Raw genomic sequence first — 26427 nt, 5'->3', positions numbered from 1 at the left:
CACACCAGTGCAGTTGGCATCTCTGTAAATTCATGATCTTAAGAGAAATGTAAATCAAAAGCATGAATTTGTTTTTTATCTTGGCTGCTGCAATATGAGAGAGCAGGGACTTGTGGCCGTTCCTGAGCTTGTGGACCCTGTAGATGAACAGCTTGGGCAGGGCAGGGAGGCCATCTCCAACCTCCAGGGCCCCTGTGAAGGAGATACTGGTTTGCCTAGTGCTGGTGCAACAGCTAGAGTTAGCCCGTGAGGGCCACAACAACAAGAGCTCTCCTTGAGTAGAGAGCTGTCAGTGTCCTGCATGCCAGGAAGGCTTCTGGCGAGAGGGCAAAGTAATGTCAGCGGTATCTGAGATTTAGCCAAATGGGGCACTCTGGCACACGTCCCAAACGTGCAGTCAGATATGGAGCCATCAGGGAACATGGAGTTAGTGAAAGTATACTTGGGCCTCCCTATCCCACATGGTAGATGCTACCTCTTGTGTAGGATGAAATCCTATGGGATTCTGACAAGCACCTATTCATTGTTTACCAGGTCTGTGTCCTGGCCACATCACTCTGAGCCTCCAACTCACTTATTTTCCACATGGGTCAAACTCTGGTTTTCACAAGTCACATCATCTGGACTTCTCATTCCATTTCTTAGGAGTCTACCAGTGTTGCCTTACCTCTCCATCCAAGCTTTGTAAGAATGATTAGACATATATAAGGCCTGTAGAGCCTAACCAACCCTGAGGACTTCTCAGCAGAGCAGGGCTTTCAGGGCCTCTGGATGAGACCATAGCTGCTGTAGGCCATTCTTCTGTGCTGCCAGAGCAGCTTATCCAGGGCCTCTCCTTGCCTCTTGCTTCAGCCTTACTTTTGCAGGCTCCTGACTGCTTCCCAGGTTGGAGCATTTTCTCCTGGGAAATGCCTGTATTCCAAAAAGGACAGAGACACTGCCACCCAAACTGGGGACTTTGGGAAAGTATCCCCTTCAATAAGGTAAGGATATCTGCTCTTATTCTGTTTAGGGTTGTTCAAGAGGTTAAGGGCAATGCCGAAAATGAAATGGTATCCAGATCAGAAGAGAAAAGTGAAATAATCTTTTTTAGTAGATGACATGATTGTCTGCATAGGAAATCCCAGAGGATCTACAGGAAAGATACCAAAACTAATAAGTGTCTTTAGCAGGGTCTCCAGATACAAGGTCAATATATAAAACTACATTGTTTTTATATATACTGCCTATGAACAGTTGGAAATTGAAATTTCTAAGAAAAGTACCATTTACAATAGTACAAAAACCATGAAATCCTTGGTATAAACCCTACCAATATGTGCAGTCTGTATGCTACAAATCATAAAATACTGATGAAAGAAATCAAAGGTGTAAATGAAAGGAGAGGTGTACCGTGTTCATGGATCATAAGACTCAGTATCATTATACAGTTAATTCCCCCAAATTATCTATGTATACAGTGCAGTCCCAACCAAAATTTCAGCAGACTTTTGGCAGACATTGACAGACTGGTTCTAAAATTTATGTAGAAAGGCAGAGGAATTAGAATAGCCAGAACAGTTTTTAATAAGTTGGAGGATTCATGGTACCTGATTTAAAACTTAGTGTACAGTCCTGGTAAACAAAACATTGCAGTATTATCAAGAGATATATAGATCAGTGGACTCTAGAATAGAGTCTAGAAATAGTCCCACACTTATATGGTCAACTAATATTTGACAAAGGTACAAAAACAATTAAATAGAGAAAGGATAATCTTTCAACAAATGGTGCTGGAAAATTTGACATCCATATGCAAACATACACACACATATATACACATACATACCTTTAACTACACATTCTACTATGTATAAAAATTAACTTAAGGGGCACCTGGGTGGCTCAGTCAGTTAAGCATCTGACTCTTGATTTCGGCTCAGGTCATGATCGTGGTTCATGGGATCAAGCCCCACATCGGGCTCTGTGCTGACAGTACAGAGCCTGCTTGGGATTCTGTCTCTCCTTCTCTCTCTGCCCCTCCCCTGCTCTCCCATTCTCTCTCTCTCTCTCTCTCTCTCTCTCTTTCTAAATAAATAAATAAATAAACTTAAATTAAAAAAAAAATTTTTAATTGACTCAAAATTCAGAAACTTCTAGAAGAAAATATAGGCTCTAAAAAAATAAAGTCTGTTAAAAGAAAACAAAAATCTTTGTGACCTTGGGATAGGCAACATTTATAGCTGACATCAAAAGCATGATCCAAAAAAGAAAAATTGATAAATTGGACTTCATCAAAATTGAAAACTTCTGCTTTTGAAAGTTGCTTAAGGCGTGGATGGAGCTGGAGAGTGTGATGCTAAGTGAAATAAGCCATACAGAGAAAGACAGATACCATATGGTTTCACTCTTATGTGGATGCTGAGAAACTTAACAGAAACCCATGGGGGAGGGGAAGGAAGAAAAAAAAAAAAGAGGTTAGAGTGGGAGAGAGCCAAAGCATAAGAGACTGTTAAAAACTGAGAACAAACTGAGGGTTGATGGGGGGTGGGAGGGAGGGGAGGGTGGGTGATGGGTATTGCGGAGGGCACCTTTTGGGATGAGCACTGGGTGTTGTATGGAAACCAATTTGACAATAAATTTCATATATTTAAAAAAAAAAGAAAGTTGCTTAAGGAAATGAAAAGATGAGCCACCAGCAGAGAAAAAATATTTGGAAAACACAAGTCAGACAGAGTCTTGTATTCAGAGTATATAAAGACTCTACAAACCCCAATAATAAGAAAACAAACCACCCTATTAAAAAGTGGGGAGGGGTGCCTGGGTGGCTCAGTTGAGCATCCGACTCTTGATTTCAGCTCAGGTCATGGTCTCTCTCACAGTTTGTGGGTTCAAGCCCCACATTAGGCTCTGCACTGACAGTGCGGAGCCTGCTTGGGATTCTGTCTCTGCCTTTCTCTCTGCCCCACCCCCTCTTGCACCTAGACATGCTCTCTCTCTTTCTCAAAATAAATAAGTAAACTTTTTTTTTTAAGAAGTGGGGAGAAGATTTAATACGACACTTCACCAAAGAAGACATATGATGGCAGCCAAACAGCTGAAAAGGTGTTCAACTAGTCACTAGGGAAACAAATTGAGTGCACTTGGGCCACCACACCTAATGGAAGATGAAAATAACAGAATTGCCAGCTCTGTGGGTGGCTGAGGCACAGAGCAACTGGTGCTCTCCATTCCCGTCCTGCACTGGTGCCCTGGGGAAGCCTGGGGTCACAAGGCTCCCAAGAGGTGAGACGAGGTGCCCAGCAGAGCAGCTGCCAGGAGCAGAGCTCACGTTAGAATCCAGGGCATTGGCCTCTGATTCCTGCTGAGCTTCTGTTTCACCTGCCATCTCTGACGGAGATTTGAAACCATTAACCATGTAACCAAGCTCAGTGAAATGGTTAAGTTCCTGATCACTGAAGTTCTTCATGCACAGACTGGGCAGCTGCGTGAAAAGGACCTGGGATGGCTCAAGCATCAGACAAAGGGCCAGGCCAGGTGAATTTCAGGGCACCTTCAGTTGCAACAGCATCTTCCCCAGCAAGACATGTCCTCTGGGGCCCAAGGGTTAACTAAGGACCAGTAGCCTGGAAGACAGAACACAGCCCCGTCTGGTACTGTCCAGAGCCCCATGGAGGGACCAGTTGTGGCGAGTCCCCAGGGATCTCTGGCTTCTGACTCTAGAACAGTGCTGTCTTCTTTGTGTCTGACTGCAGGTGACTTTCTTCTAGGAGATGCTTCCTCCTTCCTGGTAATCATCATGGAGGAATGGTCAGGGACCTTGACTGTGTCCTTGGGTTTATTTTAGAAGTGATTAAGAGTCATTGCAAAGGGGCTGCTCCTTTAGGTGCTCCCTTGGGATCTCTGAGCTGACCACCAATTAATAGACATGTTAGTAGCCCCCTGGGCTGACAGACTTCCTCCCACAGACAGAGACAAAATGTTCCCTTGAGTCTGGAAGAGGATCAGAGGCACCAAAAAAAGCAGCTAATTGGTGAGAGAATGTATCATTTCCACATATTTACTTCCCAAGTGTTGTCAGCAATAAATGCAGCTTTGAGGGAAGCTTTCTGGCTCCCGTGGGAGGAGGGCAAGTGTGAGCTCTGACCATCTGCATTGGTATGGATTGATACAATAGTCGTTGGCCCTTACACCCACACAGAGTCCTGCTTCCAGTGGCTATAGGTCACTTCCTCGCTGTGCCTGCCCCCCTCCCTGCACTGAAGCCTCCCTGGCCTTCCCTCTGGGTTTGTGGAGGCAGGTGTTCCTGGGACCACTTCCTGGTTCTGCTCTTCTGTGACTTGGTGTGAGTGGCTCATCTCATCTAGGTAGGAGCCCCTAGAGATGTCCGTCACACGGTAGGCACTCAGCCAGTGCAAGTTCTCTTCCCTCACCCCTCATCCCATGATCATCATCTGTGCCCTACCCACAACAGCTCCATAGCAAGCACCTAACCAGCACCGGTGTGCGCCAGGGTAAGGCAGGGTGGAATTGTTAACATTTGGGGCCGAGTGCTGTGATGTGGGGCTTTCTTGTGCATAGCAGGATGTTGAGCAGCATCCCTGGCCTCTACCCACTAGATGCCAGTAGTGCCTCCACCCCTCAAGTGGTTGATGATGACCAAAAGAGTCTCCAGGCATTGCCAAATGTTCCCTGGAAGTTGCAGAGTCGCCCAGGTGAGCATCCCTGGTCTAGAGTCCAGTGGCTCGGTCGTATCTGCCTGATTTTGTACTATATGGTTGGGGACACAGGGGCCCATAACACAGCACCCGCCAGCTTTTAGGCAGAAGGGGCGCATTGCCTGGCACTTAGGAGTGCTAGACTGGAAGGTAAAACATCTTTCCTGGCCCATGATTTGCTTCTCTCCTTTGATGTAACCACAGTATTCTTGACTTTCAGCTGTTTTCATTTTTCCCATCTCTCCTAAGACGTCAAGTGCAGGGAATCAGGAAGCAAGTTGCCTTTTCCACATAGATGCCTGGTGGTGGAGGGCTGTGGCCTTCCCATAGCACTAAGCACTGGGGATCAGGCTCTCCTTTTCTGAGAACAGCCGATTTCTTTCCTCTCCTTGTAACAGATGGCAACAGCCTGTTTGACTCCATGGCCAGTGGGATGCGTCTGATCGTTAGCTGCATCTCCTCCTTCCTCATCCTGTCGCTTCTGCTTTTCATGGTCCACCGGCTTCGCCAGAGGCGCCGGGAGCGCATTGAGTCCCTGATTGGAGCAAACTGTGAGTGTGCTTGGCCCTACCTATAATAGCCACAGCGGGGGCCCTGCTCTGGGCTGTGTCCTCTTTAGGGTGAGAGGGTACTGGAAGTAGGAAGGGGGGCAAGGGAACAGGCAAGAGGGTGTAGCCCTGGTGGGGTGTCCCTGTCCCACCCACTCACCTGCTCCTGGGCTGAGTACACACCTGGGAAACTAGAGGAGCTGTCCTTGGGACCCAAAATCAGGCCGTGGATGTGTGGAGGGAGGGGTGCGCCCTCAGTGCCAGCTGCCCCCAGGCTCCCCGGCCCTCCAGACCTTGAAACAGGACAGGCAGTTGCCGCTGTATGTTTAGATAGTTGATGTTACCTTTTCTGACGGCCTGGACCATGAGCGGGGCCACCTGCCGTGGGCAGAGAGAGCAGAGCAGCAGATGCCCGTGACTGTCAGGCAGCTTAGAGTGTGACCTGGCCCTCCTCAGCCCAAGTTCACTGCAGCAAGAGAGTTCTCTGCTGTGGCCTGTGCCCTCCGTAGAGCTTCTGGAATCACCTTGTGTCATTGAGCAAGCCGTGCTCCCTAGCGCCCAGTCCCCAATCTGTGTGGGGAGCAGTGGGATGGGTACAGACCCTCCGGGGAGGGCCCCGAATCAAGGTGGTAGGAATACAAAGGGACTGTGCCAGCTGCAGTTGGGGGCCTCAGAGCACAGCCCTTCCACAGACCCTCAGTTTTCACCTAGTCATCTACAAAGACACTCGAGCTGGAGAGGTGTGATGAGGACTGGGCGGTGCAAGTGGCAGGATGGTTGCACATGGGTGAGGGGCAGGGACTTTCTGAAGGAGGGGGGTCCGCATCAGAGCTTCAGGGCCCTCATGTGGGCAGCTGGGCACACAAGTGTGACAGTCGGGATGTCAGATGCCGTGGGCCTCTGGGTGACTCAACTGTTGCTCGTCTCTCCCTGCTGTTGCTCAGTGCACCACTTCAACCTCGGCCGGAGGATCCCCGGCTTTGATTATGGCCCAGACGGGTTCGGCACCGGCCTCACGCCCCTACACCTTTCTGACGATGGAGAAGGCGGCACGTTCCACTTCCACGACCCTCCTCCTCCCTACACCGCATACAAGTACCCAGACATCGACCAGCCTGATGATCCACCGCCGCCCTATGAGGCCTCCATTAACCCCGACAGCGTGTTCTACGACCCTGCAGGTGCTTCCCTCCCAGGGACAGGGAGCAGCACATCACTGGCCATCCTCTGTTTGCAGCCAGAGGCTCACTGGTCCTCCTCCCCAGTACACAGGACCCTGAACCTCCACTTCTTCCTTGGCCTTCTGCTTCTTTTTGACTTTCCATTAAAGGTGGAACCACCTGTTGGTGGGCAGGCTCTTCCCAGGGTTGTACATGCAGATGACCATGGGCAGTGGCCAATGCTGCCCTTTGCCTTCCTCCCACGAACACCTGTTAGCAAGCAGCCCTTGGGGCACACTCAGCTGGGCAGTATGGAGAGATGGGGAGCCGGGTGTTGGCGGTTGTGGGGATAGGACTGGCCCAGGTCTTCCAGGTGCCTGCCCAGAGCCAACTGCTGGGTCACAAAGACACATGTGCATATGTGGTAATTGTTAGAGATGCCTTTGTGACATTCCTTCCTGTCTGTGAAATGGGAAGAAAGCACTGGTTCTGTGATGTTGGCCTTACTGCTTAAGTCTTTTGTCCATCTGCTCCTGTGGAAGATCATTCCTCACAGGTCTGTGTAGCACAGAGGGAATGCCAGGTTCCTCACCCATTGCCCAGCTTGTTCCTGTCCCTGATGTGCAGCTCAGGTGTCCCATCCCGTTTGCCTACATGTTAACACCCTCTAACGCACACAACCCCCTGCGGTACGATAGCAGGCAGTGCCCCACTCCTTGCACTCCTTGCCTGGCTCCTTGCACACCCACACAGCACAGCAGAATGTGTGTTGTGGGGCCAGCGCCGCTGTGTTGGGCCTGTTTGCTAGTACTGCTTCTCTGTGGTGTGCAGGCAAGACCTGGATTTGACCCCTGCACACGCAGTTTGTCTCAGTCTGCCGTCCAGGGGGTCAGGGTAGAACAGGCTCCTGCCAGGGATGCTGCTGGGGGGCAGCGGGTCCCAGATGGCTGCATGGAGCAGGCTGTGAGGGAGCAGTTGCTCCCTGGGGCAGGTAACAGGACTGCTGAGGCTGGGGGGGAGCCAGCCAGGAAACAGGGGCCCCCATGCCTTGAGCTTTTGGAGAAAGCCGGAATAATAAGGAGCAGGCACACTGAAAGGAATGGGCTGCCACAGAGCCTCCCTCAAACCAGAGATTTCTACAGACCCTGGTAAGGTTTGTGGAGCTGTCTGCTCTGGTCCTGTCTTCTACATTCTCATTCCAGCCACAGCACCTTTTCTGGAGGCTGTGTCCCGTTCCGCCTGCCCACATCTGGCCCAGTAACTCCCTTGTGTCACATGAGCCCTGCTTCAACCTCCAACAAGTCTGAGAGGACTTTCCCTCTCCCCCAACTTTGTTCCGCGGACTCTGTCAAAGCCTGTCCCTCCATATCACATTGCCATGGCTTGCTCACGACTGTACCCCTGCGCCTTGCACCGGGCCAGGTGGCAAAAGTGGGGGGTGAGCACAGCTTCCCCCTCCTCCCACCACCGCGGGAGCATTCAGGCAGGAGAAGTAGCCCCTGGTTCTGTGCAGCCCACCATCTTCCCCCGTGCCAGGCCTGCCATCCTGCTGACTCCCTTTTGTCTCCCTGCAGACGACGATGCCTTTGAGCCAGCAGAGGCCAGGCCGCCAACCCCAGGAGATGGTGGCGGTGAAGGTGCATCACCCCGGCGCCTGGAGCACCCTGTGCCTGCCACAGGGGCCTCTCTGGCAGACCTGGAAGACTCAGCCGACAGCAGCAGTGCCCTGCTTGTGCCCCCTGACCCTACCCAGAGTGGGAGCACCCCAGCGACAGAGGCGCTGCCAGGGGGCGGCCGCCACAGCCGCAGTTCCCTCAATACCGTGGTGTAGAGGATGGCCCAGCCCACGGCCCCAATGGGCAGAGAGCACCTTTTTGCTGACAAGAAAACACTGATCCCTGTGGGAGATGTGAGGGGCCCCCAAGTGAGCCTGGACCCAGCTGCACTGCCGCACACCCGCTGACGGCGTGCATGTGCGAGTAGAGACCACACCGACCTCCCGAGGGAGCAAACACCTGCACCGAGTCTCCTTGAGAGCTCCAAAAACATGCTTAGCTTTGGGTCCCTGTCTTTTTCTTTCCAAATGGCAGAAGAATGACAAAGTTTGTTCAGACCACACGTTTCAGAAGTAGGGAACAAAGAAGGCACTGTGGGCACGGGTGGGAGTCAGACCACACCTGGCTTTGGTGGGCCTGCTCGCTGCAGCATGCCATCCAGAGGAGCCTGCCAACCAGCCACTGAGCCCTGGGGCTGCCATGTGTACCTCGCTAGCCACTGTTCAGGAGGGGCACTTCCAGGCACCACTGTGTTTGTGGACTGTCAGTATTGTCTGGGTGGTTGGTCTGCCTCAGGGTAGATGCCCTTGGAGGTTACTATAGTGGCCGCTCTGAGGATACCCCCGGCCCAGCCATGAACATCAAGGGTGACCCTACCCTGGGTTGGGGGCTGGCCTGGGCCTCTGGTGCCCAAGACCCTCAGAGGGGGTCTTGGAAGGAAGTTGAACTCTCCACTCTGTCTTTCAAGCTGGGTCTCTGTGAAGCCCAGTTCTGTGCCAGGGGGCCCTGGCCCTACCCTGTCATTTTTCTCCCCAGCATTGCTGTGCATGGCTCCCTCAAGAGGCAACCCTGGAGCTGGGCCAAGGCCCCTAGCCACGCATGAGTGTCCTGGCCCTGGATCCTCCTCTGGGGGTTGGGGGCTAAGCCAGCCAGTCCGCTACCCTCTGGAGCCCCCCACTCCTATTGAATTTGCTCGTGGGTCTGGTCTGCCCTCCCCCCCCACCCTATCTTGTTTGTGCCATAAAGGGTTGTTTCTTTGGGGGGAGGGGTGGCTGAAATTAATGCCCTGGGCTGTGTCCATCTCCTGAAAGTCCACTTGCACACCACCACCACTGAGCCGAGTGCCCAGTGGCCGCATGCCACCTTCCCATCCTCAGCAGGTCGGGGTGCTGGGTTCCCTGCCCAGGGGCCTTTTGACCAAGGGACCCTGTTGCCTGCTCCTGGGCAGTGGTCTTGTCTCCTGACACGGGGCTTTTAGCATTTCTGAGGTTTGGAGATTAAGCGGGTTCTGTGCGATTTTTAGCACATCCATATCTTTTCTACGTTGAATGTCTGGATCTTTTCTTTCTGTGTGTACGCGTGTGTCTTGTGTGTGTGTGTACATCTGTGTCCAAGTTTTGCAGGTGGTGGCAGTATGCCAGAATTCAGCCTTGGATCCCCAGTTTCCCAGGCCAGCCATGGCATCTTTGGCGGCACTAAGGTGTGGCTAGGTCTGCACCTCTGCCCCTTGGCTGAGAGCATGGAGCCCTGCTCCTGGTCCCCCTTGTAGCTCTTCCAGACCAGCATGCAGTGACAGGAGGGTTGACTAGAAGTGGGTGTTTCTGTGGTGCTTTGTGGTGACAGACCTCGGTGGCACAGTCCAGTCCTAGGCATGTTCTCACACTCTCCCATTGGAAACCCATTGTGTTCTTCCAGTATGGAATGAGATTTTTGAGTTACCCCACAGAACTGTCATCCCTTGAGCCGGCCAGAGGTGTGAATTTTGAACTGCCTGTCTAGGCTCGCAGGATCCAGAGTGCTGGAGGTAGGACTCAGGCGGGCTGCATGCCAAACAGGCCTGAGCTCCCCTTGCCATAGGGCTGATCCTTCAAGAATACACCCTGGGCACGTGTGCCCCACGTTGGCTGCTGAAGACAAAGCAGGAAGTGTGTTGTGCTTCCAGCGTGCTGGGCTCAGGGGAGCCGAGGTCTAGAGCAGCAGCCACAGGTCTTACTGGTGCCAGGTGAGTGTTCTGAGCGTGTCTGCTTTGGAGTGACTATCCCAGCGGAGCACATAGGGGCCTGACTTCAACAGCCGAGAGTCCTTCACAGCTCCCCTGTCTCTGGCCCAGGCCTCAGAACCATGTGTTGAGGACAGGGCAGTTGGCACAAGATGTCTGGGACTGGGGAGCTCCCTTTGGGGACCGAAGGACTGCTGGGGCCAATCAGGCATGCAGGAGGCATTGAGGTGGCCTGAAGTATGGTGGGCCCGCTTCTGGACTGGCCAGCGTTCTGTCCCAGCACCAGGGTGCTCAGCCCACTGGAGTCCTTGGGCTGCACAGAGGCCTGCATGCCGTGTGTGCAGGAGCTAGTGCCTAGGAGTGAGCTCTGCTGGAGGGCGGTTGTGAGGGGAACAAGGTGGGAGAGCCGGGGTCTGCCTGGCTGCCCTTGGCCTCCTGTCCAATTGCCGCCCTTTGTTAAGTTCTAACTGCTCCAGGGTCTGATGAAGAATCCCAAGGCCAACCCGAGCTGAGACTCTTGTGCTCCTGTGATTGGGCTCCCAGAGGTACAGGCCAGGCTCTTGGGAGGGGCCTCTTCCCCCAGGACCCGACTTACCTGGTGGAGGAAGGAGTTGATACTGTACATTGTCTCGATGCCTGTTTTTTATGTTCTCCTTTCACTAAGGGTTTTAGTTTGGGTTTATTTTTGGTTGGGTTGGCACTAATCCTTTTCTTAAGATGCTGTGAGAACCATTTCATCCAAATGCCAAATAAATTTGTGTTCTGGAAGAGGCGTGGTCAGTCCTTGGTGTGACCTAAGTTGTGATGGGAGACTCCAGCCAGGGTGGCTGAGATGGGTGGATGGAGGAGTTGGGGCATCTAGGTGAGCCAGGCTGGGGTGCAGGGCTCCAAGATGCCCCACTGACCATGGTCCTTTCAATAATTTCCCAGTCTGATGGAGGAACAAAAGGGTGTCCAGGGGACTCAACCTCAGGTGGGTCCTTGTGCTCACCTTCCTAACCCAGCGTCCTGGCAGTCGGCTCCAGCCTGGGCAGGGGGATCCTGGGGGCCCGACAGGCGAGGGGCCAGGGTTAAAAAAGGAACAGGGAGTCCCTTGGTGTGGATAGGAGCTTCGAGGACAGCATCCCTCATTTCTGAACATACCTGCTAGGATGGTGGTGGGGGTCCTGGGTGCCGTCAGCACTGCTGACAGCGCCCCTTCCCCAAAGTGGGGAGAGCCTGACCCTCTGGGGATTGGAGAAAAATACCCACCCCCCCAGCCCACCCCATCTCCCTTCACATCACTGGCCCAATTATGCTCACATCCACAGGCACACACATGCTGGGTAAAGAGCTTTCCAGTGTTGCTTTCTCTCCCAGCTACACCAAGAGGCAGCAAAATCAGCTCCACTTGCCAGGAGAATGAATTGAGGGGCTGAGGCTCAGGCCACAGCCTGGAGTCAGAGCCTCAGGAGCTGCTGGGGAAGCCTGAAGTGTCCCCACCAGGCTGGTGTGGGGCAGAGTGGGAGAGCTGTGGCTTCCCAAAGACCTGTTGGTGGAGTAATCCCCCAAAGGAGGGCCTTTTCCCAGGTGTGCGGGACGGGGGGGGGGGGGGGGGGGGGGAGACACCTATACAAGAGAGCCTATGGTCTTCGGGGGGTCCCAGGCCCACAACAGAAGGGAAATACACCCTCCCCACCCCAGCCTCAAAAGTCAAGGGCACTGGGATTCAAAGTGCCCTCCCCTTTCATTTCCATCCTTACTTGGTGGCCTTGGCATGTCACTCCTGGCCCCCAGCCTCTGTTTCCTCCTCTTTAAGTGGGCATAATAGCGCCTCCCCCCAATTAATTGGGGGAGTCTGTTTAAAGTGTTTTGCTCCGGTAAATGCCAGCGATTGTTGCTGGAACACAGCCACGGCCCTGGGATCAAAGCATGTGCCTGGTGATCTCAGACCTCTGTCTTCTCTGCTGGTGGCCCTGCCTGGACACCGCCCCCTCTGACCCTCTCTGCCATGGCCTGCCAGAGAGCCCACGAGACTTAGCCACGCCCCTAAGCCCACCCCACTAATAAACAGCTGCCTAGCCTGCCCCACAGTTCTCTGGCACTTTCCAGTCCTCTGGAGTCACAGTGGCTGCTGCACCATGCGGTCTCCAGGCTTTGCACTCGCCTTCCTCACCGTGCCACTGGTGGTGCTCGGGGACTCAGAGGGTGAGCACCTGGACCCTGCCCATCTCGAATTCTACCCTTCTCGAATCTACCCTCCCTTGCAGCTCCCCCTTCACCCTGTAAAGCTCTGCCACTGGGGGGTTTCTTTGGGGGAGGAGATGTTGGGGTCTTAGGAGAGGAGGAGCCTCATTCTTGCATGGAGCTCAGAGAGACCCCATATTGCTGTCCCTCATCTCAGTTCCCTGTCCACTGTCTGCAGGCACCTGGTGCTACGACTCCCAGGACCCAAAGTGTGGTGAGGACAGAGTGTCATGTGAGGCTATATGGGATCAGTCTTTGTCCTGTGGCCACTAGACAGTCTGATGCTAGCATGAACCAAAAGCAGTGTGCATGCCAAGCTTCTCTGGTCTCTGCAGGTTTGTGTCTGGAGTCCTGGGCCACAGTGGCTGTCTGGGCACCAGGCAGCATGCGTGTGACGCCCCCCCCCCACCATGCCTGTGTGTCTGTGTTTGTTGCTGGTGTGATCTCCAGTCCTGGCATGTGTGCCAAGCTGTTCACATAAGTGGGGACTGTAAGGCTGTCAGCATGGTCAGCCCATGTGTGAGCAAGTGATACATGTCCCCAGTGTGGGTGTGTGACTGTCGTGCCAGGAGACCCTTCCACCCCATTCCCTATGGGGCACTCTAGCTGCAGGTGACTGTGTATCAGAGTACGGCCCAGACCAGGTGGTGCCTACCTACGTGAGAGTGTTACAAACATTGTGGCCAGGCTAGGTCGGGGTACGTGTGGCAGTTGTGACCTGTCCAGGTGTGTGGGTGAGCAGGAAGGAGCTTCCTGAGGCTGGGCGATTCTCTAGGTATGTGCAGGAGGGAGGGAGGGAGGCACTGCCTTCCTCTGTGTATCCCCAAGTTGTCTCCCAAGCCCCCCCCCACATATCCCTGACCTTGTTCCCTCAGGCCCCACCCACTGGAAGGAGATGGCCCCTGCCTGTGGGGGCCCAGCCCAGTCCCCCATCAACATCGACCTTCACTTGGTTCAGCGGGACCCCACCCTGGGACCCTTCATCTTACAAGGCTACAACGCAGCACCTCCAGGCCCGTGGACCCTGGAGAATGATGGCCATACAGGTCAGTACCCTACGGCCAGGATCCCCACAGACACAAGCTGAAACCCACCTTGGAGTGAGAACTACCCCCCAACACACCCACAAGGATCAAAATCTCCACAAAGAGCACAGGAACATCCATACTCGCTGGTAGACACCCCCAACAGTGGTCATGAACCCCCACATACAGGTGTCAGGATCCCCCTAACAATAGCAATCAGCCATTGCCCCCGAGGACCAGAAGTCGGGACATTCCCAGAAGTCAGAGCCCCTCACAGCACCTTGGAAGTCATCACAGCCCCCCCAGTATCACACACAGCTGTGGTGGGTCAAAACTCCCACCACAGGAGGGCCACCCTCTTCTCCCCCTCATTGCAGGCTAGGTTTTTTCCACTGCCATCTGCTGACCACCAGAGGACCTATTCCATGGAAGCCCAGCCAGGGAGCAGACTAGCCCAAAGGGGCCCTGTGCTGGCACTCTGTGCCCTAACAGCACAAGGGCAAGCGGGTGGAGGGAAAGAGTGTCATGTGCTCCTTTACCCCCAGTGCTGCTCCACATAGACGCTGGCCCACAGAGCCACCTGGAGATTCGGGGCGCCGGGCTGCCACTGCCTGCCTACCGCGCACTGCAGCTGCACTTCCACTGGGGGGGCCCTGGTCGAGCAGGTTCAGAGCACAGCCTGGATGGGCAGCGCCGCCCCATGGAGGTGGGCTTGGGTAGGGGGTAGGGTGGTAGGTGTGCCCTGTGGAAGGAGCAGCTGGTACGTCTCACGGTCTGTGCCTCTCCAGATGCACGTGGTCCACATGAACACGAGGTACCAGAGCATGGGGGAAGCTCGAGGTCACCCCGATGGGCTGGCTGTGCTGGCGGTGCTGTTAGTGGTGAGGGAGAGGTTGTGCGACTCCTGGCAGTGAGGGAGGGACAGAGGAGTTCTGTGACTCCTTGTGCTTCCCAGAAAGGGGGTCTGCAAAGGGAGCAGAGTGGGCCTGTAGAGTTTTGGTGGGGCTGTTGGGGGAGTCTGTACGGTTTATAGGATTTAAAGCGTTCTGTGGGAGGATGGGGCCGAGGAGAGGTCCCGGGTCTGCAGGGTCAGTGGGGAGGGGGGGTGACCCTTCCCCCAGCAGATCTACAAGCTGCCCCCACTGGGAGCCTACCCCCATCCCACTTACAGTCTCCTCTAGACCTCTCCCCACCTCAGATTTCCCCTTTGGAGACCCACCCACTCAGAGCCCTTCTCACTTGGAGCCCCCTCCCCAGGAGCAGGACACTGACAACGCCAACTTCTCCGTCCTCGTATCCAGCCTGAAGAACGTGTCTGAGCGCGGTGAGGAGCCACGGGGTCGCACCCGGGGCGCGGGGTTAGTTGGGGGCCAGGGGGGCGGCTGGGCACAAGGAGGCCGATTGCAATCCCACCTCCCCTCCCCGGCCCAGGAGTCTCTGTGAATCTGGCCTCCACCTTCCCGCTGGCCTCGCTGCTGCCGGGCGCCTCAGGCCTCTCGCGCTACTACCGCTACTCGGGGTCGCTAACCACGCCTGGCTGCCAGCCTGCGGTTGTCTGGACTGTCTTCGAGGACGTGGTACCCATCGGGCGTGCACAGGTGGGGCCCCCACCCTTTCCACTGGGCAGCGCTGCCCTCTTCCCTCCCTCCCGCAGCCCCGGCCCACGTCTTAACCTGTCTCTGCTCCGAGCCCTCAGGTGGCCCAGTTCCAGACCATGCTCCAGGCCGGGCTCCCCGGCTCTCACCCTGCACCGCTCACCGAGAACTTCCGCCCGCAGCAGCCTCTCGGGGGTCGCAGGGTCTCGGCCTCTCCAGGTGCCTCCATCCGCGCAGCAGCCTCGGCGCCCGCCCCAACCCTAGCCCATGTGCATGCGGCTCTGCTGGGCCTGTGGCTCTGGCAGAGCCCCTAGGAACCAGATTCGACCCCTTCCCGCAATAAACGATACACAGAGTGACCTTGGCCTCACATATTTTGCGGGGGTGGGGTGGGAATACACTACCTCTCCCACAGAGGCGGGATTCCTGCCGGAATTCCACTGAGACCTCAGTGTGCCTGCCATACAACAAGGGACCCCTGAGCGACCCTCCCCCACCCATCACAGCCAGTCCCATACCTGTATCCAGAACACACACACCTCCCCAGATCCCTCTGATCCCCCATTTCCAAGGAGAAAAACTAGCAGGTCTTGGAAACGCCACCTGTTAAAGTCTAATACTACACTTTATTTAAAAAAAACAAACAAAAGAAAAAACAAAACAAACAAAAAAAAACAAGCTGGCTGACCCCAGGACACTGTGCGCTATTAAATGATGACTTCAACTGACGTTTCCGAAGCCAGGAGGTGAGAAGCTACCGGTTCCAGGCTCTGCTGCAGGCTGTGCTAGGTGGGGTGGGTCCTGGTGACAAGGACAGCTAGTGAAGGGCTCTCTGTGCAAGGTGAAACCACTCCCCGGTGACACTGGGAGGTTAGGCTATGGAACCTGAGTGTAGGGTGACACTTTCTGGAGAGACAGTGGTGTCCAGGTGTCTGCCTGTGGTGAGGCTAAGTGAAAGGTTAAGTGTCCTTGGTGTCACTGTCCATAACGAAGCTAAGAGTCCCAAGAACATTGACTAGATGCCACTGTGCCCAGACAATGCTGTCCAGTAAGAGTTTGGGTCTGTCAGCAGAGTGAAGCTGGCCAGGGACTAGCTGTGGTCCAGTTGATGCCCTGCGGACTGCGGTTGTATATCCAGGCGGCATTGCCCTGGGTGAGTCTGTGTCCAGGTAACAATGTCCCAGCAGCCCACATGTCCCTAACATCTATTGAGTAGTGTGTGGGTCACACACTATCTCAGTGCCTGGAGGCCCAGCCTCCAGCCCAAGACCCTTAATACAAAACAAATACAAACAAAAACTTGTAACACCCTCCCCTGAGAAAGACCCTTGGGCTCTCCCGGAGGCTCTCTGGGAGGCTGCCACATCCCTGGCCCAGACCCTTCTGCAGCTCTAAGGCCAGAAGGGTATCCACCCCTCTTCCAGCCCCCGACTCAGTCTCCAGCGAAGATCACTGGCTGCGCGGAGGCTCTCCGCACTCCCCAGACGTGACCCCCGACAGTCCTCAGCTTTGGCGCGTCCCGTCACCCACACCCTAATGCTGGAGCGCTAGCAGGCGGCTTCTGAGGACCCTTCTCCATCTACAAGGGTGGTGTATCTGTCCATATAAATAGATAGGAGGAGGGCGCTTCCTGCACCTGGTCGCGGCTACCCTCGGCAGGGCCGCCCTCAATCCCCGCCGCCCTGCGGGGCCCCTGGCGGCAGCGGCGTCTTCTTGAAGTTCTTCCGGGCCAGGGCCCGGTTCGCGCTGCCGTCGGCAGGGCCGTCCGGTGCGTCGTCGGCGTGCCTCGCGACCGTGGCCAGGGCGTTCATGGTGCCCAGCGCTCGCAGCAGGGTCGGGCCGCGGGGCGCGGCGCGGGGGACTGCGCGGGGCTCCCGGCGGGCGGACGGCGGCGGGGGCGGCAGCAGTGCGCGCAGGGCGTCCAGCTCGGCACGCAGCTCCGCGCGCAGCGCCTCGAGCCCCGCGCCCAGCTCCGCGCGCACTGCCGCCAGGCCCTCCTGAAGCCGCCGCTCGCTCACCTCCAGGACGCCCGCCGGGTAGGTGGCCCCGCCGCGCGGCTCCCCGCACACAGAGCACACCGAGCCGCTGCTGCGCGCGTCCGCTCGCTCCCCGGCCCCCGGCGCCCGCGCCTCCCCGGCCGCGGCCCCTGCCCGCTCCACCAGCCGCAGCAGCCGGGGTGCGTCGGCCCGCGCCGCCGCCTCAGCCCGGATCTGGCCCCGCAGGCGAGCCAGGCGGCCCGGGGCGCGGGCTTCTTCAGGGCCTGGCCCGTTGGGCTGCGGCCCGTTGTCCCGCCGGCGGCCAGCGGCCCGTCGCAGCGCCTCGCTCGCGCCGTACACACTGCGCGCCTGGGCCCACGGGCGCCCGGGTTCCACCGCCATCCGTGCCGCAGCCGCCACCGCCACCGGCGCTGGGCCTGGCCGGGAGCTCCAGCCCGCAGCCTAGCGACCGCTGGGGCCCCGGCGACGCTCCGTGGAGAGGGCCCCCGGGATGGCTGTGGGAACGACTGAGGTCTCGTGGGGGTGGGGGGCGGGCAATCTGGCCTGGGCCCGGGGAACTCCGACCGGGCGAGAGGGGGTGGTAGATGGAGCGCCAGGGAACGCGGGGGTGTGGGCAATGCAGGCAGGCTTGAGTGTGCTAGACCTGCCCAGGGGGACTGTGCTGTCGGTGGGTCCCAGCGTGGGTCGAGGAGCTTGGACCGGCTTTTGGGCAGGAGGTGACAGGACGTGGAATGAAGGCTGCAGAAGCCTAGGCGCCCAGACCAGAGTCAGGAAACAGGCTCACACCATTTACTCCAAACTACTGTCCTGATCACAGTCAGGGGAAGGCAGGTGTGGTTATGGACCCACCTGTCCCCAGTCCTCCTCTCTGGCTAGGGCCACCACCTCCATACTATAGTTCAGGCCCCCCACCCCCACCCCCCACAGCTGCAGGAATCCATCCTCCTCACAGGTACCTCCATTCAAGCCCTTCCTGGTCTGGGTATCTCCCTGCTGAGCCCCAGTCCTCAGGAAGCCACTGGATGACTTGGCCCACCCCACACTATTCTGGCCATGTCTTCTTTTACCTGCTCTAATCCAACAACCTCCACCCCTCTGGGCCTTTGCTCAGGCCGTTTCTCTGCTGGGAATGCCCCCCGCCACACACACACACACACACACACACACACACACACACACACACACACCATATACCTGGCAGCTCCCACTCATCCCACTTCTGCAGGGCAGCCTTCTTTGACCACCCCAGCTTCCAGCAGGTGACTCAGGCACCACACCCACAGACTGTTTAAATGGCTGTCTGTTCTCTGTCCACCTGGATTCACAGTAGGGGCCCTGAGCACAGGATGACTAGGTCACTTAGTTCCCAGAGATACTAAACATGCCAGATGTTGGATGCAGGAGTAAATGAGTGAATGAGTCTGCGGCTGAGCATCCTGGGTGGGGCAGGGCTGTTACCACCCACCCTAGTCAGCCAATGCACCTCCTCAAGCCTGGCATTCAAGACCCTCATGGTCACCTGTGCTGGCTTTTCTGTCCCTGCCACCTTTTCCATTGTGTGGGAGCTCCTCACTACTGCACTCCAGTCTTTCTCACCCTGTTGCCTTCACACATGCTGCCTGTGTCCATCACAGGGTCATGGGCAGTGCACTGTGGGCCCCTCTGGAGGGCAGTATCCCTCTACCCCGCATGTTGTTCTCACTGAACCCTAGGGGCTAGTTAGGACTCCGGGTGCCCTGGGAGCCTCCCCAGTGAATTGTGGGGAGGGAGGGTCTGGCGTGGGTCCTGGCTGGGCTGGGAGGGAGATGGCAAGGCAGCCACTGGGACCTGTGTCCCTAGATCCCACAGGGGCCTAGCCTCTGTGCAGCTCTGTGCCTCTGTGTGTGTGTGTGTGTGTGTGTGTGTGTGTGATTGAGGATGCTGCCAACCCTGTTCTTTGGCAGTCCTGGCCCTGGCCACCATGAATGCTCCTAGATCCCCTCTATTATTCATTCATTCATTCATTCATTCGTTGATTGCAGCCTGTCTCTCTGGAAGGTACAAGGAGAGGTGAGAATTTGGCACTCTGTCAACCCCCCAGACAACCCCCCCCCATTCCTGCTGAGTCACCGGGCCCCCTGGGACCTCTAGCATCTGTTTCTGCTGGTCCCTAGAGCCTCGTTAACGATACTCTTGCCCTCTTCCCCTTAGTAATTAAAATACTGCAGGCCAAAATACCCTGGATTCCTTCCCCAGGCCTGCTGGAGTCAAGCTGTGTGACCCAGGGGCTCTGCCTTCTCTGAGCCTCACCTGTGAAATGAAGGAGACCCCTAAGATCCCTGGGAGGGGACAGCAGGAGGGCTGGGAAAGGCTGGGGAGAGCAGAAGTAGACAGACTCCAGATTTGTGATGTGGTATGAGAGCCAGGAAGGGCAGGGCTGGGCTGCCTGGGGAGACAGGGGCTATGAGGTTTTCCCTGACTGTTGAGGCTGATGGAGAGATGTGATATGAACAAAGCCTTTGCTGCGGCGAGGAGTTCACGATCCTACAGGTGCTGCAGGATGAGGTCATGGCTGGTGGTACAGTCCCAGAGTCAGGTTGTGAAGCATGACAGATTGCACAGGAGCAAGTGTAGAGTGGGAAGGGAGGCCCCAGGGACCCCGACGAGCCCTGAGAAGGGCTGCAGAGGTATTGGTGAGGAGTGAACAGGCAGCTGTGGTCAACATGACCCTGAAGCCCCTGAGGTCAAATCCAGCAATGGTCAAGAAATAGGTTGTGGAGACCCCAGCCCGAGCTTCATGGGTGGAGGGACCAGCAGAAGCTGAAGATTAGAGGTGGGGGAATAGGTTGGGGAGCCCTTGCCCCAGGCTGGTTGGTCAGAACAGAGGTAGCTTCAGAAGGAATGGGCCAAGAAGGGACAAAGCTACTGAGCCAAGGGTACCAGCACACAGGCCTGCTTTCTGCTTCTGCTTTCTGGAATATCCTAATAGCCCAGCCTGCCCAGCTCCCTGCACTGTGCAAGGCCCAGCTTCTTCCCCATTCTGGCCCTGTCTGTGTGCCTGGGCCAGGGGCCAGGTCTGCTGGGGGTGAGGAGGCTGGCTGTGACTGTGGGAACACCAGCTCCAGACACTGTCCCCATCTAGGCTCTGTGCATTCAAGTGGGCCCTTCTGCACAGGCAGAGTTGGGTGATTCGTGGGCTTTGCCACTTATTAACTCATTAATGGTTCGGGGCCCCTGCAGGGCCTGTGGAGGAGGGAAAACCCTGAGGCTCTGCCTCTGCCTGGAGAAAGGGGGCGGCCTCCATGGGACTTAACTGTCGTCACCTTTACACTCTGTTGCCATTAAACCCTGGCAGCCACCCAGAGAAGAGATTTTATTTTCCAAAGCCCAAGGACCAGGTGGCTTTGTATGTGGGAGGGGACCTGATAGCCTCAGAGGGGGCAGGGGAACCTCACAGTCATCATGGGAGTGTCTAGAAATGCAGATGCCCAGGTCACCCCCTCCCCTGACCCTGTTAGGTAGAACTGCTTCAAGGCAGGGTGGTATTTGTCTTTTTCCACCACTGTCTTCACACCACGTTCTGGCCCATCTTGGGTCTCAGTGAAGGGGGCACATGGAAATGCAGGTGGGGGTCCGTGAAGCTGGCTCTGAGGGTCTGTGTGGGGAGGGAGACCCCTGAGCCACCAGCCACCCTGGGAGGAAAAGGCTTTGGAGCTGGTCCTGGAGGGGGCAGTGCAGGCACAGGGCCCAGGGTGTGGGCTGCTACTTTCCTTTCTGGTCACAGACCCTGGGCCTCAACATAGACTCCAGAACATAGGTGCCCACCCATTCTCTACTCCAGCCATGCTGCTTGCTCTAGGAGCCAGACTGACTAGGCCTTTGGCTGTGAGCAAGCAAGGCCAGCTTGGCTGGGACCTGGACCTTGGGCCCAGGGCACTTAGGAAGGGAAGGCTGTGGTGCCTTTTCGGCCCCCAAAGTGCAGGCCATGTAGTAGAGGTTCAGTGGACTAAGCCAGCAGGTCTGGCTTGGGCCATTGTTCAAGACACCATTCTGGGCTGGTTTGTTCTGCCTTATGGGCCTCTGGTGGCCCTATTGCCTCGCCTCAGTGTTCCCCTTATCAGAGCCCAGGTAGAGTCTTTCCTGGCCAGGAGATGGTGAGGGTGTCAGAGGTGACAGATGTTGGGAGGTGTGCAGGCACCATGGGAGGCCTGTAGCCTAAAGGGCGTATCCGTCTACTCTGGGGCCCTGCTGCCCAGACCCCTGAGCTGCAGCTGTCTCCTCATTTAAAGAAGGGGCCAGAGGGTCCGGGGCTTCCTGTGGGGACTGGACTTGGGCACACTTTGCCCCTGAACACCCCCTGGCTACCAGGCCCTGGAACTGTGCCTTGGCCTGCTGGTGGCTCTGGCTACCTAGACATTCCCTAGGAACTGTCCTGGGGCAAGTGGCTCTGCAGGGGACAACTCATTACCCAGTAATGACCTTGTCTGACCTCAGTAATGGCTCATTACCTGGTAATGACCTTGTTTGCCTCATCCTGGCGTCAGCAGCCCTAGAATGTCTGGCCTGGGTTGGCTCTGACAAGTCAAGACCGTGGCCTTCAACCTCCTAACTTGCCCCAGATGGGGCATCAGGCCTGCCAGCATCTGTGTGCCCTGCAGGCCCAGGCTTGGCTTCCAGTGGGAAAATTCTGGGTTCCTGACCCTACCCCCACTTCAGCTGCACAACCTGGGCAGGTGAGCCCTTTAACCTCTGCGCCTCACTCACCCACAGGTGGGGCAAGAGGGTCCTCATGGGGCAGTGAGGTGGGCTGCCTCTAAGGGACACTCTCTGCTCACACAGGGCTCCTCAGGGGCTCCCCTTCTGCCAGCTGGCTGGGGGCTCCAGTCAGGGCCATCCTCACAACCACTGGTCCCTGGGATGGCCCCTCGTCTTGCCATTCCTGGTATAGGAGACTATGAGGGGGGTCCGAGGGGTGGGTCAGCCTGCTCCATCAGGGTCCCCTCCACCCCCTGTGGCCAAAGGTCACTTTTCTGTCCTCATCTTTGATCTTTTAGCAGCACTGACACAACTGGCTATGCCCTTCTCATGCCCTCCTGGTGACCCCAGACCCCGGCAGACACCTCTCACTCCCATGCCATCCCCCTGGACTCCCATACCCCCACCTGCCTCACTTCTCCAAGCCTCAGGTTTCGCCCTTGCCTTCTCAGTGGGAGCCTGATCAACCTAAATTCTGGTTAAGACGCGCCTCTGCCCAACATGAGCTCCCACGTCACTCCTGCAGAGCCTGGGGTCCTGTGTGCCCCCAGGGTTTGGACCGGCCCCTCAGTGATCTGCTTCCTCTTGTCCACCCAGCCAGCATCCCACCTCCAGGCCATGCACGTCCTGCTCCCTCAGCCTCAGGTCCCAATTTACACAGCCTCCTAGAAAGGCCTTCCCTGACCCGGGGGCCCTTCTCCATGCTACCCTTGCATCTGTCTAGCTGGCACTCACCAAGCTTTTCAGTTCCACCTGGAATGTTGGGTCTCTGGTCTCTATCTTTCTTTGGGTTTGACTTCCAAGAGGGCAGGGGACACCCTTGCATCCTCAAGGTCCAGAAAATTGCCTGGCACAGTGGGCACAGCATAAATCCACTATCCGTGAGTAAAGGTGTCTGTACTAGGATTGGCTTTGAGTAAGCACTCAGTGTTGGCTTTATTATTTCCAGGCCTGCAGGGCTAGGGGTGCTCATGGCAGTGCCAGCTGTCAGGGCTGGCTGTGTCTCTAGTGTTCCCTGTCCAGGACAGGGTCCTTGCTCAGCCCAATCCTAGGGCCTGGAGTTGGCCCTGACCAGGCTCTCTGCCCTCACCTTCCACATGTAGAGGCTGTGTCCCACTTCTGTGGCATGGTGGGATGGCAGGCGAGGGGATAGGGAGCATATAAGTGGGGGGTTTGGTGTTGGGGAGCAGGCCTGGGACACATAGGGGGAAGCAATTCAGGGTGCTATTCAAGCAGGGAGAGAGTGTCAGGGCAAGGAAGAGTTAGGGGAAACATGAGCTGGAGGGATGAACTGAGGGCAGTATGGGAGGGTGTATGTCACAGGAGGGGAGCCCTGGCTCTCCACCTACCCCACTGAACCCCCTCTGAATCCTTTCACAAGTCTAGCTGAGGGAGGGAGAAATGGGACTGTAGGTATAGACTACTTTCCAAGATTTGAACCGGGTCATGTCTGACATTTATGTGTATCCTTGTAAGTAACACCCACATTAAGATCTTCCCTCCTACACAGTCCTGTCTCAAAATTAAGTTTGAAGGAAATAAATTTTCTCTTTATTATGTGTTTAATGTACTGTATAATAATGCAAAATACCATGTAACGTATATACACTAAAAGCATCATAACAGAGCAACTACCTGTGAATCAACTACCCAATCCAGGAATTGCTTCAGTACAAGTGGCTTATCTCCTTGTCTCCAAAGGCACCTTCTGTCCTGAATTGTGTGTTTCCCTGGATTATATATATATATATATTTTTTTCATGTATGTACGTTTTCATGTATATCATTTCATATGTATACGTATAAACTTTGTGCCACTTGGTTTTGCTTGTCTTTAAATGTCATAAAAATGACATTACACTGGGTGTGCTCTTCTGGGATTCATTACTAACATTACTTCTGAGATCCATTAGGTTGTGTGGTGTGGCGGTCATTCATTCTTTTTCACTGCTGTATAATATTTCAATTGATTTATCCATTCTCCTGTCAATGGATATTTGAATCATTTGTGTTTTTTGCTATTAGTAACTGTACCTCTGTGGACATTTTTGTACCTGTCCCCTGGGACCCATAGACAAGAATTTCTCAAAGGAATGTATTGGAGAATGGACCTGGTGTAGTACCATGCAAATATTTGAGAAAATGTCAAATTGTTCATGAATACCCACCCTCACCAGCCACATGGGAGGATCTCTGTTGGATCACAAGTATCTAACACTTGGCCCTGACAGGATTCTTGTATTTTGCCAATCAGGTGGGTATTAATTGATATTTCACTTTGTGCTTCCTTCATTACTGGTGAAGTTGTGCAACTTTTCATATGCTTATTTGCCATTTATGGTCCCAATTCTGTGAAATGCTTGTTCATGGCTTTTACCAATTTTCCTATTGAGTTGTTTTGGGTTTCTTTTTTCTTATTGAATTATAGTTGTCTTATTTAACTCACTTATTTTAAAAAAATATTTGTTTATTTTTGAAAGAGTGAAAGCGGGGGAAGGGCAAAGAGGCACAGAGGATCTGAAGCGGGTTCTGTGCTGACAGGCTGACAGCAGCAAACCTGATGTGGGGCTAATATGCACAAATTGCAAGATCATGACCTGAGCTGAAGTCAGACACTGAACTAAGCCACCCAGGTGCCCCTTCATTTATTTTTGTCAAAATACGATTTGCAAATAAATAGTATAGTGCACATATCTTAGATGTACAGGTGTGTTTTTGTATTCATGTTCTCTCATTGTCTTAGTCTGATCAGGCAGCTATAACAAAATACCATAGACCAGGTGGCTTATAAACAACAGAAATTTATCTCTCACAGTTCTGAGACTGGAAAATTTAAGATCAGGTGCCAGCATGGTTGCCTTCAGACAAGGGCCCCCTTCTTGGTTCATAGCTCATGCTTTCTGCCTTGTTCTCACTTGGTGGAAGGGGCTAGAGATCTCTCTGGAGCTTCTTTTGTAAGGCACTAATCCTATTCATGAGGGCTCCCCCTTCATGACTTAAGCACCTCCCACAGACTTCACCCCCCTAATGCCATCACACTGGGGATTAAGATTTCAACATATGAATTCGGGGGCGGGGCACACAAATATTTAGACCATAGCATCCATGTACCTAACACCCAGATCAAGATGTACATTTATAGCACCCATAAGTCTCACTCTCAGTACCCCCAAAAAGCAACTGTTTTTAAGTCAATAAACTTTATTTGGAATGCTCTTTTGTCTACTATGTGTACATGTGCAACTCTCTTTTTCTATAGCAAATGATTTTGGAACTTTCTTTGTGGTGGTGTTTGATGAACAGAAATTTTAAGCTTTAATGTAATTATCAACCGTTTTTTTATTGCTAGTGATTTTGTGTCTTGTTTAATAAAATTTTTCTTACCCAACAGCAATAAGATAGCATTCTATATTTTCATTTAAAAATTGAAAGTGTTGGGGCGCCTGGGTGGCTCAGTCGGTTAAGCGTCCGACTTCAGCTCAGGTCACGATCTTGCTGTCCGTGAGTTCGAGCCCCGCATCGGGCTCTGGGCTGATGGCTCAGAGCCTGGAGCCTGCTTCCGATTCTGTGTCTCCCTCTCTCTCTGCCCCTCCCCCGTTCATGCTCTGTCTCTCTCTGTCTCAAAAATAAATTTTAAAAACCTTAAAAAAATTTTTTTAAATAGTATTTTCTACCTGCTGTATAATTAGTATAAAAACTTAGCTTATTTTTATATCATAATATTATAGCCAGCTGCATTATTAAACTCTCCTGTTAGTTCTGGTAATATGTAAATTATTTTAGGCTTCGTAATAACAGTATAAAGGAGAGAAAATAGAGCTGTATGAAAGTTTTTGTGTACTACTGAAATTAAATTGTTGCTGTATGATTGCTATAAATTAAGATGTGAATTATAATCCCCAAGGCAATCACTAAGAAAACAACTAAAATATTTGTGGTAAAAGAAACAAGACCTTAGAAAATATCTGTTTAACATTAAAGAAGGCAATAATAGAACTGAGTAACAAATAAAAACATACAGGATATAGAAAACAAGTGGCAAGATGGCAAATGTAAGTTCTTCCTTATCTGTAATCTCATTAACTGTAAATGGATCAAACACTTCCACTAGAAGGCAAATATTGATAGAATGGATTTAAAAACATGATCCAACCATGTGTTGTCTCTAAGAGACTCAATTTAGGGGCACCAGAGTGGCCCAGTCAGTTGAGCATCTGACTCTTAATTTCATCTCAGGTCATGATCCCAGGGTTGTGGGATCAAGCCCACGTTGGGGTCCATGCTGAGTGGGGAACCTGCTTAAGATTCTCTCTCTCTCTCTCTCTCTCTCTCTCTCTCTCTCTCTTTCTCTCAAATAATCCAAAAAAAAAAAAAAAAAAAGGAAAGAGAGACTCAATTTAGATTCAAAGACACAAATAGGTTGTGAGGAAAAGTAGGAGGAAAAGATATTCCCTGCAAACATATAACCAAAAGAGAACTGAGTGGCTATACTAATATCAGGTAAAATAGACCTGAAGATAAAACTTGTTACTAGAGACAGGACATTATAGAATGATAAAAGAGTCAATCCATCAACAAGATGTAACCATTTCAAATATATAGACACACAATAAATACACCTAACAATAGCCCCCCCCCACCAAATACATGAAGCAAAACTTGACACAGTTG

General features: G+C 54.1%; 3 protein-coding genes across 15 annotated transcripts in view; 2 read left to right on the top strand and 1 right to left on the bottom strand.

The window, feature by feature from the left end:
* Positions 1 to 10947, top strand: part of DGCR2 (DiGeorge syndrome critical region gene 2) — a 99473-nt gene extending 88526 nt beyond the window's left edge. For 3 of the 6 annotated variants that reach the window (XM_058692955.1, XM_058692952.1, XM_058692951.1), the window contains 4 exons: positions 4599 to 4694; positions 5096 to 5248; positions 6190 to 6426; positions 7980 to 10947. In XM_058692955.1, coding sequence (XP_058548938.1) covers positions 4599 to 4694; positions 5096 to 5248; positions 6190 to 6426; positions 7980 to 8236 — 743 coding nt within the window. In that variant the 3' untranslated portion in view covers positions 8237 to 10947. The remainder of the gene's footprint in view (positions 1 to 4598; positions 4695 to 5095; positions 5249 to 6189; positions 6427 to 7979) is intronic. The other 3 variants (XM_058692956.1, XM_058692954.1, XM_058692953.1) reach the window with 1 other exon arrangement.
* Positions 10948 to 11778: 831 nt separating this feature from the next.
* On the top strand, positions 11779 to 15379 carry LOC131490522 (carbonic anhydrase 15-like). Of its 8 annotated transcripts, none has more exons than XM_058692964.1 (8): positions 11779 to 12366; positions 12584 to 12637; positions 13281 to 13451; positions 13976 to 14136; positions 14219 to 14311; positions 14676 to 14754; positions 14862 to 15028; positions 15127 to 15379. In XM_058692964.1, the coding sequence occupies exons 1-8, from the start codon at positions 12300 to 12302 to the stop codon at positions 15337 to 15339; spliced, it is 1005 nt and encodes a 334-aa protein (XP_058548947.1). In that variant the 5' UTR covers positions 11779 to 12299; the 3' UTR covers positions 15340 to 15379. The 8 variants fall into 8 exon arrangements, with proteins under 8 accessions (XP_058548947.1, XP_058548949.1, XP_058548945.1 ...); XM_058692966.1 differs by having other exon boundaries at positions 11783 to 12366; positions 12584 to 12619; positions 14688 to 14754; XM_058692962.1 differs by having other exon boundaries at positions 11834 to 12366; positions 13991 to 14136; positions 15120 to 15379.
* Positions 15380 to 15718: 339 nt separating this feature from the next.
* LOC131490523 (protein FAM246B-like) lies at positions 15719 to 17478 on the bottom strand. The gene has a single exon (XM_058692968.1). The coding sequence runs from the start codon at positions 17401 to 17403 to the stop codon at positions 16693 to 16695; it is 711 nt and encodes a 236-aa protein (XP_058548951.1). The 5' UTR covers positions 17404 to 17478; the 3' UTR covers positions 15719 to 16692.
* Between the last annotated feature and the right edge of the window lie 8949 nt (positions 17479 to 26427).

This window comes from Neofelis nebulosa, chromosome 11 (assembly GCF_028018385.1).
Source record: "Neofelis nebulosa isolate mNeoNeb1 chromosome 11, mNeoNeb1.pri, whole genome shotgun sequence".
Taxonomy (NCBI): domain Eukaryota; kingdom Metazoa; phylum Chordata; class Mammalia; order Carnivora; family Felidae; genus Neofelis; species Neofelis nebulosa.
The sequence above is the reverse complement of the archived record's forward strand: the minus strand, read 5'-3'. Positions and strand labels throughout refer to the sequence as shown.